Source organism: Perissodus microlepis, chromosome 23 (genome assembly GCF_051167445.1).
Source record: "Perissodus microlepis isolate ML-2025 ecotype Zambia chromosome 23, ASM5116744v1, whole genome shotgun sequence".
Classification (NCBI taxonomy): domain Eukaryota; kingdom Metazoa; phylum Chordata; class Actinopteri; order Cichliformes; family Cichlidae; genus Perissodus; species Perissodus microlepis.
The window spans coordinates 8,180,858-8,203,451 of NC_140482.1; the positions used below are offsets into that span (position 1 = coordinate 8,180,858).

General features: G+C 41.4%; 1 protein-coding gene across 2 annotated transcripts in view; it reads left to right on the forward strand.

Annotated features, from left to right (window-relative positions):
- The first annotated feature begins 3,991 nt into the window (after nt 1-3,991).
- Nucleotides 3,992-22,594, forward strand: part of LOC146360917 (rho GTPase-activating protein 6-like) — a 115,955-nt gene continuing 97,352 nt past the window's right edge. The window contains exon 1 of one of the 2 annotated variants that reach the window (XM_084922282.1): nt 3,992-4,889. In XM_084922282.1, coding sequence (XP_084778408.1) covers nt 4,422-4,889 — 468 coding nt within the window. In that variant the 5' untranslated portion in view covers nt 3,992-4,421. The remainder of the gene's footprint in view (nt 4,890-22,594) is intronic. The other variant, XM_084922284.1, reaches the window with a different exon arrangement.

Sequence of the window (22,594 nt, forward strand, 5' to 3'; positions counted from 1 at the left end):
CACATACGATACACATGCTGTAGAAATCCAAACGAAAACACCTGAACTCGGCCTGAGCTGTCTCCCATTAATCCAGGTGTGGACAAGCAGGTGTGGGCGGATCCAAATAGCATCTGATCTCGAGGCTGGTACTGATATCAGATCGATGCTAGCGCAGCTCAATACTTTGTTTCTATCTGCTAAGTTCAGTATGTGGCCCACTGAATTATATGAAATAAATGTTGGGTTTTTTTGTTGTAAAAAACAGTGTCCAACTACTTGAAAAGGTAAAAGGTGTGTTTTATTATATTAACCTATTATTGTGAAAAGTAAAAACATACAGTGATTTAGTGTTCAGAATTTACAAATTAATTTCGATCATCTCATAAATAATGATGCACTGCTTTCCCCTACATAACCTACCTTTACATGTTAAAAGTATTAATATTGCTTTGGTATTGGTGTCTGCAATATTGGCCCTATAGTTACTTGGTATTGGTCCAATACAAAAAATGTCATTGGTTTGAACTAATTGAGTTGAGGCTAAGTCCCGCACCCATGCTCGAGGGCAGGGAGAGAAAGTAGGATTTTTCATTATGAAAAAAATCCCATGGATGAGATCTCAAAGATGAAAGCCATCCATGTATTAATTAAGTTCTGAACAGACTAAAACCACGTAGCATATAAAAAGCACAGATATATTATGGACAATTTCCTAAGGTTAAATGCCCTTTTAAGTACAAATTAAGCAAGCTGAGGATGGTACAGCCTTCCAGGGGTGCAGCACATGTAGTTTTTCATATTTGCAGTTTTGGAAGATCACTTAGAGTAGACTAAATGAAAACTTTGCATGTCTCAATAATGCTAAATTTCCCTTAACTGAACCAATGTGTTATCGCTTACGTACACTAAATGGTGTATCAATCTACAGACATCATTTTAAAAACATGTGATTTATTTGTAGGTCTAGACAGATATTTACTCGTGGTACATATTTCAGCAGGTTTTTTTTTTCCTGACCTTGTAACCTTTTCACTGAGGCTTATCTCTCTCTAAGAGGCTTGAACAATGAAATGTGAACTGATCCCTGGCACAGGAAACCATGTCTCTGCTGCTAAACCTGGACTCATTTCGCTTAAAATGGTTTCAGGCAATGCTGGTCTACTACTGTAGACCAAATATGGACAGCATGCATATAACGCTGAACATTACCGACCAATGTGCAGCGCTGCTAATTTCCGCTCATTGCCTTTTACCCTGACTGCACGTGATGTATTTTAACAGATGTGTCAAATCAGTTTCAAATGAAATGCTTTCTAGGATTACATGTTTGTAACACGAGCTCATTAATTCACAGATGAAAAGCTGGAAGACAGCAAAACATTAAAAAGTCAAAGATTGGTGTAAATGTTTCAGTGATGCATAAATTCCTGTTGCATTTGGCAGATGAGGGGTGTGTTCAGAGCATCAATGCACCTTCTTATTTCTGTATAAAAGTGGACACAGCCAGCCCACAGACACCCATATCTGATTATTAGTGCTAAGCAACAGACAAATAAAATACTAGAATTTCACTCTATACAACAGAAAACTTCTTGGGTGGGCTATACCACACAGAAAATTCAAGAAAAACACAGTGGGGAGATCCAGGTCACTGACTGGAAATAGTGGAATTGAGGCCTAGCGAGCGCCTACAGGCTGCAGCATCCTGCATCGTGTGATTGCAGCAGTTATTGAACAGTTTTGTATCGACCTGATACCAGTACCAGATACTGATACTTTTAATTTTTAACTTTGTGTAGGCAGCTTATGTAGGGAGGATAAGGGCGTTGTGACTTATTAGATGAGTCACTGTCATTTTGCTAATTCTGAATAAATCAACTAACAAAACTGATGACCACAAAATCAATGTGATTTGTACTTTCACTTTTACAACATGCTTGTATCGATCAGTACCAATATCGATGTTGGTATGCTTACTATCAATTTTTGGATTGTTCCGCCCACCTCTAGTTATTGTAAAACACAGTATCATAGGAGAAAACGTGAAATATTTATTTACATGGAGGCCAAAACAGTTTTTGTACCAGGCTGTAAACATGCTGGGGTGATGCTTTTTCAAGTTATGCATTTTAACATGGGAGTTTTTGGGTTTGACTCACTTTTGAAAACAGCCTCAAGTGGCTACTAGAGGAATTGCAGTCTTTGGAGCTCCCGAAATTGATTTTTTATTTTTGCTGTTTTTGCAGCTACAGTTGACAGTTGCCCCCAAGGCATTTCAGAAGTTGATGTCATAAGAATTTATAAGGATCTTACAAACTAATGACTACTGTAATTCTTTATTATTAAGTGTTCCTGAAAACTCCCTGAGAAGCTTTCAGTTGATCCAAAATGCTGCACCAAGAGTACAGACAGGGACTATAAAGAGAGAGCATATTTCCCTAATACTAGCTTCTCTTCATTGGCTCCCTTGTAAATCCAGAATCACATTTAAAATCCTTCTCCTCACATGAATAATCAGGGTCCATCTTATCTTAAAGACCCCACAGTACCATATCACTCCAACAGACCGCTTCTCGCTCAGACTACAGGCTTACTTGTGGTTCCTAGGATATTTAAAAGTAGAATGGGAGGCAGAGCCTTCAGCTTCCAGGCACCTCTTCTGTGGAACCAGCTCCCAATTTCTAGTTAAAAGACGGACACCCTCTCTACTTTTAAGATTCAGCTTAAACTTTTCTTTTTGACAGAGCATATGGTTATTAGTAATAACTCTTCTTCTCTTCCACAATGTGTCTTTTGTCCTGTCGCTGGTCGCGGTGGAGGTTTCTTGCTCTTAAAAGGGAGATTATCCTTCCTTACTCATAGGTGATCCACTTGAGATGACTGCTGTTGTGATTTGGTGCTGTATAAATACATTGAATTAAATGTTTATGATTGTGCTTAGTGATTGGGGTTAGTGGTTAAACCTAGGGATGAGAGACTCGGGAATGCAGTAATATGTCCTCACAAAGGTGCCATTTGCCCCTCCCCCTACACACAGAGTGGAGCAGGCAGCAGTCGCTGTAGCTGAAATGGTAGTGACAGAGAATGCTTTTAACCAATATGTGAGAATGACTGTAATCTGAATGACATCAGACTATTCAGTGTGCTTACCAGCATCCCTGGGAGTGTACCCACCAACTTTGTAGTGGACTGAATGAAAGATTGTCGAGAAAGGTGAAGATAAATTCTCCAATCATGAAGCAGATTCATGAACTACCCATCGTGTCTTCTTCTAATTGGGACTGGAGTGTTTTTGTTCAGCCCGCGTCCCATTCTTTCCCCCCTCAGACTGTTTTTAGAAGGGTCAAATCTATCTCAGCTGTTATCAGTGTCGTGTCACGCTGTTCTGTGGGTATCTGTGTGTGCGCATGTGTGTATCTGTGTGTCATGCAGTGCAGCTTCATAAGCTCCTTTATCAGCCGGGAGACACCCTCCTCCCCAGACTCCCGCTGTCTCTTTTCATTTTTCCCATACTTTCACACACACGGGGCCACACATGCTTCTGCTTTCTCTCTCTCTCTATTACACACACACACACACACACACACACACACACACACACACACACACACACACACACACACACACACACACACACACAAACACGCACTCCTTGTGCACACACAGCCAGCTTAACTCCCCCCTTTTTGGGCATCTGTGTAAACAAATGTCTCATGCACAGGTGTATAAAGAAAGGAATGGGTCTATTAATCCTGGCTTACTTATTGTTTGGCTAATAATAGCGCGCAGCAGCCTTTTGCTGATAGGTCTATTATTCCCAGACAGCAAGGTGGATTAATAGGAAGCTGGGATTAATACTCATCCCCAGCTAAATCACATCTATCTCTATGCATGACCTCCTTCCTGTCTGCTGATTGTCTGTCCTTGTCTTAATTACCTCTTATGGAAATGGGCTTTATAATTACAGAAAGTCATCTTACCCTTATTTTATTTTATAAAAAAAAAAAAAAGTGATGTAACTTAACTAAGACTGATCTTAAAATGATATTTTTCTGGGTGGACTTTGGTAGAGGAGGAACAGTGCTCACCAGCTGGTTATCTTGTGGAGAAAACCACCCAAGCCCAATATATTTATTAAACCATCACCAAACATTCAATTGACTATTAAGCAAAAACAAGCGAGGAGGCATTCGTCTTACATTTTCTGAACCCCACCCCCTAAGCGCACTCTCCCCCACCCCACCTTTCTAGGATTCTCGCCCCAGCTCCAGCACAGGAATAAGCAGAGGAGCACGGAGGAGGAAGAGAAGACTTTGTCCACGGTGTCTCCGCTCAGATGCATCACCGCCCGGCTCTTTTAATGGGGCAGCGCTGAACTTTTAAGTTCGGGGGGAAGCTTCTCCGAAGTGCGCTAATGTGAGTTCTGAACACAAGGAGACATGTCAGCCGCTCAAGGACTTCTAAACAGCGTCTTTTCCTGCTCGTCCCCTGCCTCCAAAGCCATAACCAAACGCAGGCTACGCCAGACCCGGAGCCTGGACCCCGCCATCATCAGACACTGCGGCACCGGGAGCGATGGAGCGGCCGCAGACACAGGTGCGTCCGCCGAGCGCTTGGCTGTGAAGCCGGCTTTACGCACCAAGATCCCGACCCTGAAGGAACCTATAACCCCTTCCATCTCCTCTCCTTCCATACCTCTGGATGTTTCCCCGTCCTCCAACTTCCACTTTGACTATGATGTGGTTAAGCGTGCCAAAAGGAATACCGCCGGGGATTTACCGTTTATGGTGAGGGGAGCTGGTGCCGCTCCCTCAGGGAGCACCGGCACGCTGTTTTCCCCGCGGAGGTGGCTACAGAAGAAAGTGCAGCCTTCCAGCTCTCACTCTTACGTCGTGTGGAAGTCAGAGGTAAACCCCCTTCCCAGGGTGACAGGTTTTTTCTTCTTTTGGTGGCCAAAAGGAACAGATTAAAACGAAATCCCACTCTTATCTTTCAGCTCGCTAATTAGTTTTCTTACATGAATGCATATGATACATATTTGTGGGAGTTATGTGCCCTCCAACCCCATCGCTTTCCTTGAAGTACATTCTTGAGCGTCTGTGAGAGAGCTCCTGGAACAATATAGGAAAAATGCTTTCAGCATATGGACTCAAGACAATTCCAGTGAGCGCCAGTAGAGACATAACTGCTTGGGGGGGGTGATAGGATCGATACTTTGTTTCTAGCCTCTTAAGTTTAGTGTGTAGCCTGCTGACTTGTGTTAAATGCATAATTTAAAAAGAAAATGTTCATATTAACTTCGTAAATGAAAAAATATACCTCAAACATGCTCTATCAAAAATATCTGAACCTCTTGTGTTGACTGTATATTTTATTTGTAGCCTGTAGCACATTTAAACAACAGAAATTGACCCAAAGTGCTTTAGAGACAGACAATGTAAATTCAAGGTTTCCAAAAACCCAGTTTAAAAAAGATGAAAAGCTAAAAGATGTGTGATTTCATTATGTAATTATTGTGAAAAGTAAATATCACAGTGACTGATTACTCATTCAGAATGTGCTTTTATAAGGTTAAAGTATTGGTATCAGCAGTGCTGGCCCTGCATTTACTTGATATCAGATCGATACCAAAATTGCACAATGCTATCTGAAATTCGACCATGACCTGAGGTAGCGAGATGTTGGAGCTTTAACTAAAAGATTTATGGGTTTTAAAAGACAGGGAATGTTTAACCCGGCCATGACATCTGCACCTGAAAGCCCTACAGTACCAAAGCAGTCAGCCCATTTCAGCCTGGAAAGTGCTTTTTTTTCCTAGTCTGGCCCAAGGGCACATGGGTAATTAACTCAGGGGGAAGGGATAGCTCTGGTCCACCTCTCCCACCTGGATTTTTGTTTCTCCCTTGGCTGCATGGTCATTACTGTGTTTTCAGTCTTTGTGGGAGTCACACCTTATCCTGGGAAAGCAAAAGAAAATCTTACGGCACTTTGAGGATTAAATCACTCCAACAAAAGGTGCAATGAAGTGTCGATAGATTTTTCCCTCCTACTGTTGTCATCATTGGGCTGCTTTGGCTTTTGTCTTCATATAGATGTCAAACTGAGTGTGAATATGGGGCAGGCAGTAGATGAAATCCTTACCAAAACATACTTGGGGGACTTCTTTTAAGTGTGTGTGTGTGGGGGGTGCATAGTTGGCACTAGTCCACCTGTACTCTGTCTGGAAAGGTATAATTTTCCTGCTTCTTTAAGCACTTAGTCTCCTTTTCTGCATATTTTGCTTGTATTTGATTGGAAGTGTGTGTGTGTGTGTATATGTGGCAGTATGTGTGTGTGTGTTGATATGAGGGGCTTAAGGACACATGGCCGGGGACTTGGTTCTCACGACTGCGAGCAGTCACAGGGTCAAAAGCACGCAGCCATCAAACAGCTCCCCCATCATTTCCCATTAAAAGGAACGGCTCCAACTCCGCTCTGTGTTTTACTTTCTTGCAGCACGCCTCTTCTTTCTTTCTCACACTCGCACGCACACACGCAGGCGTCCATACTCGCATTTTCCTCCCTCTCCTCTTCTGCGAGATGTCTCGAGGTTCTCAGAGAGCGGCGTTTCCCATCACTGTAAGCCTGTTTAAGTTGCAGTTTCCACCCCCCGATTGGGGCCAACATGAGGCCATCGGTATGGAGTCATTAGTGCAATCTGGACCGAAGTTATTGCTCCTCGGAGTGTTTGTAAAATTACGGAGCCAAGAAAGTGTTACTGGTCTACTGGGATGTGTCAAACACCTGTGGGTGTGAAGTAAAACTCTGAAATGAAGTGTAAGCATGTATTTAATAGTGGGAATCGAAAGAATTTTGCTTTTAACATTAGTTAAGATGCAATTAGTTAATTTTTTTCCAAGGTTGACATGACCGGGGGGTGTTGAACATGTTAACTTATGGGGCACGTGGATAAGGGCCTAGTCACAAAGAGTTAGAAGCCATTGGGCAACCATCTGGCAACCACAAGGGAAAAGTGTGGAAAACAACTTCAGATTGCCTTGGTTGGTAGCAGATTGCCACAGTGGCCTGTAGTTTGCACAGAAGATGCCAACTGGTCTGCGAACACTTGACAACTACTCTCCGAGCGCTAGTCAGGCTGTGAGAAGTGTGACACAAACCGGACACGGAGACTGCTTGCCTTCAAAATAAAAGTTGTGGCTTTTGAAGAATGTTGGCTGCAGCACCGAGCAACTTCAGTGCAAACTACAGGCAAGGATTGCAAGAAGGATTTTGGTGCAGCACCCTCTTTGCAGCCTAGTTGCCAGGAGAAAGTCTCTACTCTCTAAAAAGAACATGGCAGCACAGATTAATTTTTCAAAGTCTTCTGGATCAATGTCCCTTGGACATACAAGACCACAGTGGAGATGTTTGGCCATAACACACAGCACCATGTTTGCACTGACATACTGTGTTTGGTTTTTACAAAACTCATCATAACAACTATCAAGCACAGTGGTGGAGGCGTGATGATTTGGGCTTTGTTTCCAGCCATGGGACCTGGCCACCTTACAGTCATTGAATCAACCTTGAACCCGTCTGTATACCAAAGTATTGTAGAGTTTAATGTCAGGCCATCTGTCTGGTTGCTAAAACTTGAATGAAATTGGGTAATGCAGCAGAAAAATGATCCCAAGCACAGCAGTAAATCTACAATAGTATGGCTTAAAAAGAAAAGAATCACCTTTTAAGGTTGAAGCATGCACCAGTCAAAGTGCACGCTTCAACCTTATTCAAATGGTGTGGCAGGACATTAAGAGTGCTGTGCATAAACAAACATCTGCACACCTCAATAAAATGAAGCAATGCTGTAAAAAAAGAGTGGATCAAAATTCCTCCATAACGATGTGAATGATACTAAAAGGGCATATGGTAAAAGGTTTATTTGGTTATTCTCAGGACTGCATAGATTCCCATGAAAATCTTCTTTGTCACATGCAAGTTCAAAATGAAAATATACCTTCAGTAATAAAAATAAGAAATAGTAGGCTGAGATAACCCTGACTTTTCGTCTTTCGTATGCCTCAGATAAGTTCATAACACACTGAATCCTGATTTTGAATGACGCAATTTAGACGCTCAATTTTCTTTTTAATGTTTAACTGATAAATCAGATAACCTTGAAATGACATCACTATGACATCATCAGGAGAAAGCTCTCTTGTTAATTTTGTAAAATATTATTGTATTTAGAGTTAAATACACAATAAAGAGGGGTGTGCTTTTTAGGGTGGACCTATGTTGTCGATGTACCCCTCTGTTGTGATGTCTGTTTTAAAAAAGAAGATAGAGATGGCCAGAATAGTCAAATTAAGCCTTCATAATGAGACTTTACAGACCAACTGGTGACATCCAGATGGTTACATTGATCTTTCGTGTACAGTCTACGAGAAGAACTGCGAGGTTGCTGCCGATGCAAATGCACTGGATCAACATTATCGCATTACCTCTGATGGTTTAGCTCAACTATTTATAACGAAGCAATAGCCCCTGTATCTAACGAGGGCATATTTATGTTGTTTTATTGTATGTATTAATAACATAACAAATGTTTAAAGATAAAGGTAGACCAGCACTGCAATATCAGTGATGTAAATGCAGGTGCCAGTTCATGCATCGCTATCTAGTCAAAGTTCAGACATTTGCCCAGATAGAGATCCCACTTTAAATCATTTGCACGTGTACTACTGAGTGTGTATGCATGTGAACAGGGCAACCTGTGCAGACTGGTCTCATGCTATGCCTTTTTAAGGAGGGAGATATGGACAGAGAGGAAGAATGAAAGGGTGAAACATAGACGGAGTGAAGCAAAGCCTGACAGTTATATTGGCCACGATTGCTTAACAGCTAAATTTTTCCACGGCCAGGTTGTTGATGCTGAAAGAGCAAAAAGAGATGCAAAAAGAAAAAGAAAAAGAAAAATTCATCAGGCAGTACCCTCTGTGTTATTACAGTAGGAGAGGGGGGTGGGGGTGCGGGGGGGTGTCAGTGACTGGATGTGGTCCTTCTCGTGGAGTTACGGGCTCCAAAATTGGACACCGTATCAACACATGTTCTTGCAAAATAGCACGAGTATAAAAACAATGTAGGTTTTTATAGGCACATTCAGACATTGGTATTTGAAAGTTTAGCATTTGAAGCATACGCTGAATCTACACGAGCGCCGCTGTATTTCCAGGTACGCGCACAGAGACGCACACACACGAAGGCTCGGAGAGGAAACAGCGGTCGGCTAATTTAATCTTGCTTGTTTATGGGGCTCCAGATTGTTGACATTGTAGATTCTATTTTTAGAACCACTTACTCGAATGCTTTACAGAAGAGACTTAGTATGAAAAGAAATGTTACTAAATGATTGATAACAGATGACTTTTAGAAACTTAGCGCTGGGCCTTTGAGGTAAAAGCTTTGCCTTTTTGGTGATTAACATTCGTAACTGTAATCAAAATGTTACATGCACAATTACACACTGAGCTCCTAAGTAATAGCAGTGTTAGGGGGGAAGTGAAGGAAAGTGGGGTGGGGAGGGGCAGACTAATCTAAATAAAGAGACAATAAAAGTTGATTTTTGCTGTAATGTCTCACGTGTTATTAGCTTCCAAAAGTAACGATACACAATTGTGGTTGCTTACATTTGCACAAAAGTAACCACAGTTTTTGTGTTTTTGTTTCCTTACAGCATTACTGAATCCCTTGGCATGAGAACTTCAGATAAGGAGAATTCCCATTTGAATATTCTACTTCCGCTTGTGCTTGTGAATTTTAACAAAATCTGAGGCATGAAAGTTTTGTATAAGCTTTCAGATATGCAAGGTAAAAAACAAAGTTGGCATGCCTTATGATCTCCCCCAAAGGAATGCGAAGTTAGGAAATGGCTCTGTATTAGTGTTTATTAATCTGTCATTGTATTTTATCTCTTGATTATCTTCTGGAAAAATTACTGCTGCTTGCATCTAGTTGTTACCATTCTTAAAATTCTCGAAAGGCCCACATGTTTATGCAACATCATCAAACTATGTCAGGGTGCTGAGCGCTCACAGAATAAGTAGAATAACACAACGATAACCAGTCATTTGTTTGTCTTCTTAGAATAAGTCAATTTGTCTCGTTTTCTTTGCTGGTCATTTAGGGTGGCACACATTGGTGTGGAATAAAGTGTCTCAGCAGGATGTTGCCATTAAATACCGTACCCGTGACATTTAAAGGCCCTGGAAGATGAGACCTTGGGACTGTAGGTTTTAATTTACGTGGGATCATATCCAAGTTGCCTATGTAACCTGGATAAACATATAGGTCATTTGTCCCCATCCTCTGAAAGTGACCCTAACAAATTCATACATTAAGTTTATATCACAGATCGTATTTAAAAGATGTACATAGCCCCAGTGACCTCTCTCAGTACTTTATGGACTTAAATCTGACATATGCACTGTAGCTTTTTGGCTGTCACCATCTTGTTTTTTTGGAACCAGAAGACTACATTTAGACGAGCAGGTGGAGTTATCAGCTAAGGCATGCTCAGTATGCATACTTGGTAAGCTGTATCCATACACTGACACAGATAACCGGTAATCGTGTCACTAATCACTAAAATTGGACCCCTTGCTTTTTGGACATTTCTTTTCATTTAGAGTGCTAAATGATCAATTAACTCTAGCTAGCATGCTTGGTAAGGTAGAAGATACAGATAGCGAGAACTGGTAGTTCTAAACTAGAAGCAAAATGATAATGATAATCACATATTGTTCATCACAAACACAGGCAAGAGGTTTAGTTCCATGAGATGAATTAGCTGCTAATGTTAACATGCGTGTAACTCAATTGCCTTTCTGTGAAACTTTCCATATATATACATATATATATATATATATATACTCGTATCGATATTGAACTGTTCGATACAGTGCTTTCGGTACGGTACGCATATGTATCGAACAATACAAAATTTTTAATTTATTTTATCAACTTTTCTTCTGACAGCATCTGTCAGAAGAAAAGACAGACAGCATCTGTCTGTGTTGAGAGCTCAGTGGATCTGCGTTCTACTATTCTGCCTAGGCTGCACTGTCGAGCGCAGATCCACTGAGCGCAGCGCAAGCTAGCAAGACAGAAGCTAAGCTCGTTGCAACATGGCAAATTGAACCTCCCCCACCCTAATTCAGATCTGGCGTTTGGAACTATTTTGGTCTTCATGTGAAGCATGACCCTGAAGGTAAGCGTGTCATGGACAAAAGTAAAACACTATGTCAGATGTGCCACGCAATGCTCAATTACATTGGTGGGAACTAGTGCGTTAGTGCAGTTAGCTTGTTAACGTGTTGACGCCGTGTTGTGGCGTTAACGTCATTTCAACGAGATTAACGCTGACAGCACTAGTGGGAACACAATGAATATGACTGCACATTTACTCCGATATCATCCTAGTGCAAAGACAAGTGGAAGCAGACAAAAACAACAAGCACGCATGCTACAAACTTTACCCGAGTCATTTAGACAGCCGTTAGCACATGATTCTCCTTATGGGGACCTGATATGTTTAATATGCTGCTGAGAATATAGCCCAGAAGAAGCGTATAGTATAGCTTTTATTTTGGAAGGAGCCATTTCTCTGTAATAAACTCTCTTTTCCAAAGATGAGTGATTTCTCGATCAGATAGATTTATTATTTTGTTGTTTCAGCAACATTAAATTTAACATTTTTTTGTATCGTAAAAATATCGAACCGTGACACCAAAGTATCGAACCGAACCGTGAATTTTGTGTATCGTTGCACCCCTAATATATATATATATATATATATATATATATATATATATATATATATATGTGGGAATTGTTTTGTATCTCTTAAGCCATTCCTGATATACAGTCTTGTGAAAAAGAAGGTTTTCATAGGAAACTGTTTAGTCCCGTTGAAAACTGAGTACAACCTTAATGCTTCAGTTGAAATTAAGAGGGTAAGTAGCAGCCAGCTGCTGCTAATCAAATGCACTTGATTTACTGATCATCAACGAGTCTGCACACCTCTATGGAAGCACAAGTTTTGGCATTTTTCTGGTCTGGGACATTCAAGTGTATGTTAACACAAGGCCACGATTTTCCTAGGAGTGCCCCAGGAAATTCACCCCAAGGTCAGACTGAGCAATGATCAGCAAAATACAAAAGAGAAAAGTTAAAAAAGAGGTCAATCTCAGACCCTACGAGCCTACTTAGCATGGACAGGTACCAGGAGAAAGCCTTTTTTTCTGTAAGAAGAGTGCCGCAGCATGATTTAGTTTACAAAGTGGCATCTGAACAAACCACCAGGCTTCTGAATTTATGTCCTTTGGACAGGTGAGACCAAAGTGATAACAAAACACAGCATATCAGTGCAAACACCTTAATGCCAAGCACAGTGGTAGAAGGGTACTATGAGTTTGTTTTGTAGCAACACGACCACAAAACTTGCAATCATTCAGTTGTCCATGTAGTCCTCTGTATACCAAAGTGTTCTAGAGTCAAATGTGAGGCCATCAGTCCAACAGCTTAACCTTTACTTAAAAATCTACAACAGAATGGCCGGGAAAGAAAAGAATCAAGGTGTTGCGATGGCCCAGTCCAGGCCTTAACTAAATCGAAATGCTGTGGCAGGACTTTAAGAGAGCAAATGACCACAAACCTTAATGAACTTGGGCAGCATTGTAAAGAAGGGTGGGCCAAAATTCCTCCACAATGGTGTGAGAGACTGATAAAGTCATACAGAAAAGGATTTCTGCTACCAGCTATTGCATCCTTCTGTTATTGGGTGCAGTTAGTTTTTTGCAGGACTGCATAGAGTGCTGTGAAAATTGACTTTTCACAGCTGTAAAATACAACATGAAAAGGTGTTTAGGCAGATACAGAAATATCAACTCGACAAAAATGAGAGCTATACTTCAATTAATAGTTACCTATTAAAGTATCGTAAAGCAAAAGGTAGAGGAAGAGTGAAAATGTTTCCTTTAAAGGACACAATATGTAATGTTAATAATGTTAAAAATGAAATACAACTGTTATTAGGAGCCCAACATTTTGCTGGCTACTTGGTAGAGTTTCCCTTTTTACATTACTGTGATGTACTGTGATAGAATCGCCCACAAGGTATGTGAAATATCTAATTAAAAAGCCTTTGTGTTGCATGTTTTCTGAAGCATTTAAACTGCTGCACATGTTTGCCATTGCTTACGCTGTGAACCATACAAGGTGGGGAGTTGACACGGGTCATGGCTCCGAGCCAGGAGGCAGCAGTTCTTGTTCTTTTCTACCAAATGTGTTCCACGCTGTAGTGTTTATAACAACAATAACTCTTCAGGGCTTTTGCTCCAAAGCTTTAAGTAAAGGACAAGACAAGTGTTTTTTCTTTTACCTTAATGATGCAAACTGTTCAAATTACTTTTGGGTTGCATCCCTGAAATTCTTGTGCAGGACACTCTAGACTGAGAACTGAAGGCAATCATACCTTTGCCGTCAGCACTCCAAGACTAAGAGAACAGGCTATCCATGTTCCTAAAATGATTACTTCACCAGTGCTTGGGGTATTCGACCCACATGGAGCCCATTTTAGCTGAATATCATGATTCAGAATAAAATACATTTGCTACATTATGATTAACAACTGCATGATCAATCATAAGGTCAGGATTAGACACAAAGAACTTCACACTTATATGCAAGTACCCATTATTTTACTGTGTACATGCTAAACAGCATTCATTATATAACATATGACAGTTGTGGTATATGAAATGTAAGCTCTAAAGTATAATACTGTCAGCTGTTTAGCTGCCATTATACTGTTGGTGTGGTGCTGCTACTATAATCTGTATGAAAACACACACATGTAAGTTGTTTTGTCGTGTTATTCTTTTTGTCTTTATGAAATCACTATGTAGTAAGATGGCAAAATCGCTGTTCATAAACACACACAAAGAAATATTAATAATAACATGCTATATTTATTCATATTCTTCTTTGACAGCTACATATTGATTGTATGAGGCAAAGTAATCAGTAACAGGCAGTATAAGCATGTCACTGTTTGACGAATAGTTAATTATAGATATTCATTTAACACATTTCAGTGACCCCCAACGTGCAACTGAATAAAAAATAGTTTACCAAAATGTGCTTACGAACATCAAGGCACATGTAATGTAGATGTAATATTAACAACATTTACAGGCAAAATAGTAAGACAGATTGTACGATACATTTTTTTAATTGGGAAAAGTGCAAGAGAGCAGCCAGAGCCACAGACAGTTAAGTCACGTTAGTAACAAAGTTAACACATCGGTGCTGGGATGACCGAAACAGTGTCCACAATCAGAACCAGAATCACTTTTATCTCCAAATTTGTACACAAATGATGAATTTGTTGTGGTGTTATGGGGCAATACAGTAGTGGTACACATTTCTATCTAATGTATAGATTTCTATCTGTAAAAGGACTGTTAATAGATGCACAGGAAAGTACTCATAATGTCGCCTTTTTAATATATATAATTTGTAAAGTTCTGAGTGTTATATAAATAATTCCCTAAAGCTGTATTGACGATAATCCTGGGACCCTAGGCAGTTTAATAGGTTTAATCCCAACTGATTAAGAGGAGTTAGGTAACAGACATACACAATATGATGTATATTTACAAACTGCATATTTTTTCAGGTTAAATGGGATCCCAGTCTGCAGCTTCTTGTGCCCTGAATTAACTTTCATTTCTTTTCTGAAAGCTGTCAGCATGTACAGCCTTCAACTGTATTGACAAAGAGTAATATCTTATAAAATTTACAGTATTTTTACATCAGTTTGTTACACACCAACCCCAATAACAATTTAAAATAATAACAAACATAGTTTATAATAGCCATCTATTTGTCCGCAGTTGATTCTTTTACATGCTCCAGCAAACGGAGTGGTTTGAACTTGTGAACCTTCCTGCCATCCATTTTTCCCTTCTTACTCCCTGATTTCCTCCCTAAGTTCCCTCCGACTGATGAAGCTGCATTGGAGGAAAAAGACTTTGATGTTTGGACATCTTTGGAATGCTCATATGAAAATTGCGCATGCACAAACGCCCGCACAGAAAAAAACAAAACAAATTTTTGCAGTATCAGTGTTTTAAGAGAACAGTGCTATCGGTTCATAATGTGAAACGGAGTGAAGGATTGAAACAGACGATGTTGTCACAGTCTTGCAAGAGCCTTGATGAAAACATTGAAAGTGTGATGAAATGCATGTGGATTTTTCTTGGCTCGAAACAGAAGGTCCTGGAGCGAGTCACAGCTGTGTTAAAGTTGTAGTCGGACCTCCCATCACCCTGAACTGCGATAAAAGGGCGTCTTTGTCTGTATAAAATGTAAAGGTAGTTTGTATAGCGCAGTGTTTAAGAAAGTGGTAAAGTTTTTATTCAGTCAATTCTATTGTCTCTATTGGTAGAGACACTACAAAATAAACACAGTGACAGAAATGAAATGATGATTTTATGGTGGATTTTTGTTTTACTTTAACCAACTGAAATCATGTTTTCAGTCATGTTGTAGTCATGTTGTAGTCACTGCAGAGGGTTATAATGACCTCTGCAGCATTCTCTCCTACAGTCTCCCCTCTTGAGAGGAGGTCTGCATGTATGCATGTGGGCCTGCAAGGGGTATTAGTCTGATTATGATTCTTATTCAATTTAATAGGCCTGGTTGTCAGCATTAAACTGATGGGCCAAGATTTTTGTACACAGGGGAGTAATAGAAACCCTGTAAGTAATGTTAAACATGTCGGTTTTTGCAGCTGCAATACTTGCATCATACCATCGCATCATTCTTCTATAATGAAATTCTACTTTCTGGGCAGTATGGCAGGATTAGTCTCCCTAAAAAATGGATTACTTTGAATTACACAGACTTACATTCCTGTGGAACTGTTTTAAGTGACCCTTCATTTCTTGATATTTTGCCTCCAAGGACCCAGAGTTTCTTGTAATTTGAAAGTGGCCTTGATCAGTGGTTCTCCAGGCTTTCTGAAGGTCTTTCCTTTCCATCTGCTGTTCACTGAAGCCTCATCAGAAATGGTCTCAGTGGGAAGGGTGGCTGTCAAAAAGCCATTCTTAATGTAGGGAAACAGAAAAGGATAAAGTATCCCAAATTACACAAGAACTGGACTGAAAATCAGTGGCAACAGGTCCGATTGAGTGATGAAACATTTCATTAAAACTGTCATTAATATGTCCAAAAATGATCAGGCGAGAAGTACAACAACAGTAAGTGTCTACAGCCATCTGGAACAGCGGTCCCCGACCTTTTTTGCGCCACAGACCGGTTTATGTCCGACAATATTTTCACAGACTGGCCTTTAAGGTGTCGCAGGTAAATACAACAAAATAAAACCAGTACCGGTACCAAAAAAAAATAAGATTTATTCATAACACACGGGAAAAGATCCAGGGAAACCGAGTTAATGATAAAAACAGTAAGAAAATAACGATAAAAAAATGATAAAAACCCTGAAAACCCTAAATTTCACACCTGAGCCTCAACTCTCGTGGCCCGGTACCAAACGACTCACGGACCGGGTTGGGGACCGCTGATCTAGAAAACACGGAGAAAAAAGTCAGAATTCTGACTTTTTTCTCCAGAATTCGGAGATTAAAGTCAGAATTCTGAGATAAAAGTCAGAATTCTGACTTTGATCTCACTACATGTTAGGAGGAATAATGCAAGTTTTGCTGTATCATATCATATTTTTATGTCAGCTGCAGTTTATCAAATGTTAACATTTAAAGAATATGAAGGGTTAGATTCAACTGTACATACGCAAGCAAGTGTATACACAAACATGTCAGGACTGTAAGAAATTGATTAGAAACTAAGTTTGAGTTTTAAAACACAGGTCAGCTTTTTAAATCTGAGGCTTTTCTTTATTTGATAATTGAAACAATTTGGAGGTTTGAACTACTGGTTTAAGACAAGATCTGTCAAGGAGGTACATTGTTCTTTGTGTAATCAGGACAATATCTTTTCAAACAAGCCAAATTTTCCCACTATAAAGCATGAGTACAGTTGACAAATCCTTTTTTGCTCAGTAGCCTGTTTTTCTTCATTCTGCTGTAACGTAATATCTTCCTTTTGCACCATAAAGTAATCAGACAAACCTAAACAGCAGATCACAACATAAGAAATACAACTTAGAAGCCAAGAGGAGATGGTATAAAATACAACGTGTTTAAGAAAATGTGAACAGAAACACGAAACCGCACCGAGCAATCTTTTTTGACAAGTTTCCACGATATTCAGTTAAAAAGAAACACACAAGGCTATGGGGTTTGTTTGGTAGTATTTTGGTTTAGCATTCTCACATCTCCTTTGGGACGTTTCTCAACAGTGAGGGAGACGAGGGCGGCTTGAAATAGAGACAACTGAAAAGAAAACATTAATTTCCGTAGCCAGAATCTCCCTGTCTGTTGCAGATTAAAACTCTCCTTCAGTGAGAAACCAGCAGTGTTGAGTTACTTTTTTTTGTACAGAGGATTTCGTGCATGTGTGTGGGAGAGAATCCAAAAGTAGGGTCGATGATCTAATTGCGGACTTTCAAGTCTGACGGCAGTAATGTCTATCCCCTCTTTTACTCTGTGTGTGTATTACGGTGACCCCCATGTCCGCTAACTTTCTCTCTAATGTGGTTTGTCACAGGCCAGAGAGGAAGCACGGATAAGTCTCACATAGGCCACGGTGTGTTAAGTTTACAACTTCCCATTTATGTATTCATTTCAATCACTGTATACTCTGGTGATATGAACCTCACAGTGGATGAAAACATTTCACAACATCTCAAAACACAGCCGGCCTCTGCCTAATCTTGGAACAGTTGCAGGGAGATAGAGGCTGAAAGAATTTTTAACTGTAGTTTTTTTATGATCTCAGAGTTATTTATAGTTAGTTTAGGTTCTTGCAGAAAATTTGCTATGAGGAAAGCGTTAATCTCACTGTTATGCTACTTACTACCAGCCTGGAATTCACATTTGCGTTTTGATCACTACTGGTGGATAGCTGCAGATATACGCACTTTCACATCAGATGTTTCTTTTTGATATGCCCTTGATTTGATACTCCGAACCAAGCACATTGGTTTTTAACCAATTTTTTTTTTAATGTTCCTTAGCACTGCTTAGTAACTGTCGCTCTAGCCAATCCTCCAATTATTTACATGATAACAGTAAGTAAGTAAGTAAGTAAGTTTATTTATTAAGCGCTTTTCATAGACAGGTAGTCACAAAGCGCTGCACACAGAGATTAAAATAAACAGTACGATAAATAGCAAAATGCACAATATACACAATATAGAGTTTAAATGTAAATTAAAAATATAAAAATGTAAAAAGCATTGGTCAACAGAAAGCTTGTTTAAACAGTAAAGTTTTTAACTGTTTTTTAAAGGATTCCACAGAGTCAACCAAACGTAGTTGTAGAGGTAGACTGTTCCACAGCCTTGGTGCCACAGACTGAAAGGCTCTGTCCCCTTTCGTCTTCAGACGTGTTCTGGGAGCAACCAACAAACTCTGAGTCTGTGAGCGGAGACAGCGAGCAGTAGTGTATTTTGTGAGAAGCTTGGATAAATAATCTGGGGCTTGGCCATTTAGTGCTCTGTACGTTAAAACAATAATTTTAAAACGAATTCTAAAATCTATTGGGAGCCAATGTAAAGAACATAAAATAGGAGTGATGTGAGCTCGCTTGCTAGAGCGAGTTAGTAGTCTGGCTGCTGCGTTTTGTATAGCTTGGAGGCGAGAAAGAGATGATTTATCCAAGCTGGTAAACAGGGAATTACAATAATCTAAACGCGATGACACAAATGCATGGACAATTTTTTCCAGTTCAGCTAAGGAGACCATATGTCGCAATTTAGAAATATTCCTTAAATGAAAGAAACAGGAACGAGACAGAGATTTTACGTGTGAGTCAAGGCCCAGAGAAGAGTCAAGTATTACTCCAAGATTTCGAATATTTGGCTTAGCAGAAGAACAGAAAGGGACAAGAACCTGACTGATTTTAGAATATAGATCAGGAGGAGCTATGATCATGGTCTCTGTCTTGTTCATGTTTAAAACAAGGTAATTGTTAGAAAGCCAGTCAGAAACCTGAGTTAAGCACTGGACTAGGGTGGACAGCCTATCCAGGTGATGAGGCTTAAAGGACATATACAGCTGAATGTCATCGGCATAGAAATGATAAGACAGGTCACTAAAAGACTGAATAATGCCAGCTAGAGGAAGCATATAAAAAGAAAATAATAATGGACCCAATACTGAACCCTGTGGAACCCCGCAGGTTAGGGCAGCAGTGTTAGAGGAGAACCTATCAGTCCTAACAGAAAAAGTCCTGTCTGATAAGTAGGAAGAAAACCAGTCTAAGGCAGTTCCAGATACACCAGCCAGAACCTTCAGCCTGTTGAGTAGGATTTTGTGGTCGATGGTGTCAAAGGCAGCGCTAAGATCAAGCAAAATGATCACGGAACAATTTCCTGCATCAGATGCCATTAGTAGATCATTATAGACCCTTAAGAGAGCGGTCTCCGTAGAGTGCTGCTTTTGAAAGCCAGACTGAAAAGGGTCAAAAATCTGCAATCGGCATAGTAAGGACCTGAACTGATTTTCTACAATCTTTTCTAATAATTTACTTATAAATGGCAATCTTGAAATAAAAATAACAAAGACCAGTTAACAATGATCTTTTGTATACAGTGTTACCGCGCCAGATCCGCGGCCCCGAACCGTAGTAAGGAAACCTCTGGCAGTTACTTGAAGGTTCCGTAACTGACTCGTAGCCGGCAACAGCTTACTATACAGGTCAACTCCGCTAGCAAAAAGATCGAAAGAGGCGTAGGAAACTGCTTCACCGAACTTTATTTCTTCTCTAAGGCACGAACACCGCGTACAGTGGGCTGAAACAGTTTACTCACAGCGAGCATCGCCGACACAACTCTGGCTGTCGAGGGAGTTATTATATTCCTTTTATTTATTTTCTTTCCGTCTCTTCTGTAGCTAACCGTTACTTTTTCCCCTTCTCCGCTCTCTCTCTACACACCCACACCAGGCAGTCCCGCTACACACATCCCGAATACATTTCCCATCTGGCTTCACCCTTAAAGGGCCATGCCTGTAACACTACCCCCACTCTGGATGATAATTAAACCCTTAACATCATTCCAGCACATGAACCCCACATTAATAAGGAAACATACAGCATTCTATGCGGGACAGCAGTCATGCCCCCAGTCCATGAATGGCGATGCTTAGGAGGGAACAATCTTGAAGTAGACAACTGTCCATATCTTGCACACAAAAAAAAACACAGAATGCACAGGGTTCACTTTGAGGAGGGTACAAGTCAATGTCCATATCCCGTCCTTCACATATACAGTATTCACAAAGAAAGAAAAAAAAAAAACCACACACAACAGCATTTACATCGATCCCATGAGCGTTCAGAGGTGATGCCCATATTATCCAAGATGCGCTACGACATTAAGGCACTACAGCTGAACGTTTGCCCCTATATCCAGCTTTACTTCATTAGTATCAACAGTTCAAACAATAACTTGCAGCCCGTCAACAGCCATATTACCAGGAAACAGCAAGACAAACAAGCCCAACAGTACACGTAAGAATAGCCCCCTGTAACAACTCAATCTACAACAGTCATATCACTTAACATATGTAACATGAACAATTTTTTTTAAATTTTTTCTTTATGTTCGAACGACTGAGCAGGGCAGCGATCCGCCTACACCCCGACTCAGTTTGGACATACTAGCCTAGTGACTGACCCAGTCACCAAACATGTCCGGCGCCCGCCGCACACGCTGTGAACTGGAACAGGGTGTGGACCTGAAGGAAGGGTGATGTCCTGGTCCTTCAGCCTCATCCACGTAAGGCTGAACAGGGCTGGCTGGCAACCCGCTACCGTCTCCTAGAGCGGGTGGCGGAGAGCCAGTTCTCAGGGAAGCACCAGTATCTGGTTGATCTGCCCCGGATGGGGCCTCCCACAAGTCGAAGGGACCGAAATCAATGTCAGAATCGCTTTCGTCGAGCGCTGGAGGAGGCACCTCGATAGGTGCTGCCTGGTCGGAGTCTTGGAAGACCCAGCTGTTGTCCAGCGGCGTTCTTGAGTGATAAGGCTTGAGTCTGTCGTGATGAACCACTTTAGCCTTTGCTCGGGGCCCCTTTTTAATAGACCAAATCATCCAGCAGGCCTACTACGAAGTAGGGGCCCTCATAGGAAGGCAGAAACTTGCGAACCTTGTGCCGCACTCTCTTGGTCCCTTTGATCAGATGCCACACTGCAGCGCTGACTTGATACTGAACTTGGCAGACATTCTTATCGTACTGTTTCTTAGCACGCTCAACAGATTTCCCGAGAGCCTCCCGTGCCAGTTGGTGGGAAAGCTCCAGCCTTTCCCTGAGTTGCACCACATACTGTGGTGCAGTGCAGTTGGGGGTGTCGTCGGCTGGCAGACCCGCGACCAGGTCAATAGGCTCGGTTATCTCTCGCCCCAGAAGCATCATGTTTGGGGTCAGTCCTGTGGAGCTGTGTTTAGTTGCCCGATAAGCCATGACAGCACATGGGATCATTATATACCAGTCCCAGTGGCAGCGCTCCGCGGTGGTGGCTAAGGCCTTCTGAAGGGTAGCATTAAAACGCTCTACCTGGCCATCGGACTGTGGATGAAACGGCGTGGTGCGCGTCTTTTTGATTCCGAACAGTTCGCACATCCCCTGGAACACAGCTGACTCAAAGTTGGTGCCCTGGTCACTATGCAGAGACTGTGGGGCTCCATATCTACACACCCACTCCGCAACAACCTTTTCTGCCACCGTGGGTGCTTGTCCATCGGGGACTGGATAAGCCTCCACCCACTTGTACCACCAATATGAACCGGTTATGCCTCTCTGTTTCGTTCAACAGTCCCATCAGATTGACTGCAATCCTCTCCATGGGGGCGCCAACACGTACCGTGCCCATCGCTGCCTGGGGGGTTTTTAGGGGCCGCGCCCTTTCAGCACAACTGGTGCAAGTGCGGCACCACAGGGTCACATCATCTTTTATGTTGTACCAGTAGTACCTATTCTTCAGGCGTGCCAGGGTCCTTTCTGCCCCAAAGTGGCCGCCCACTGGGCCATCGTGCATCTGCTGCATTACGGAGTAACGATAGGCGTGAGGCAGAAGGATTTGGGGGAAAAACACATTACTTTCTGTACAGTGGAATTTCCTCACCAGTACTCCATCTTTTAGGTACAGTCTTTTCCACTGCGCCCAGTAGGCTTTGGTTGCGGGGCTGCATGCCGCTACATCAGCCCAGACTGGCCGACCTCCCCCTTTTTCCTTCCATTCCCAAACTGGGCCTATATCCACGTCGTTCTTCTGGCTAGCCAAGAGCTGTTCTGGGGTCCAGCCACTGAACAAGCTAGTGTGATGTGACTCATCCACCCGGTGGATATTTGGGCGGGTGTCGTGGCTACTACCGGAACAACAGTCCACTGCTGCTACGGGTGCACACTCTGGTCCTGCTACC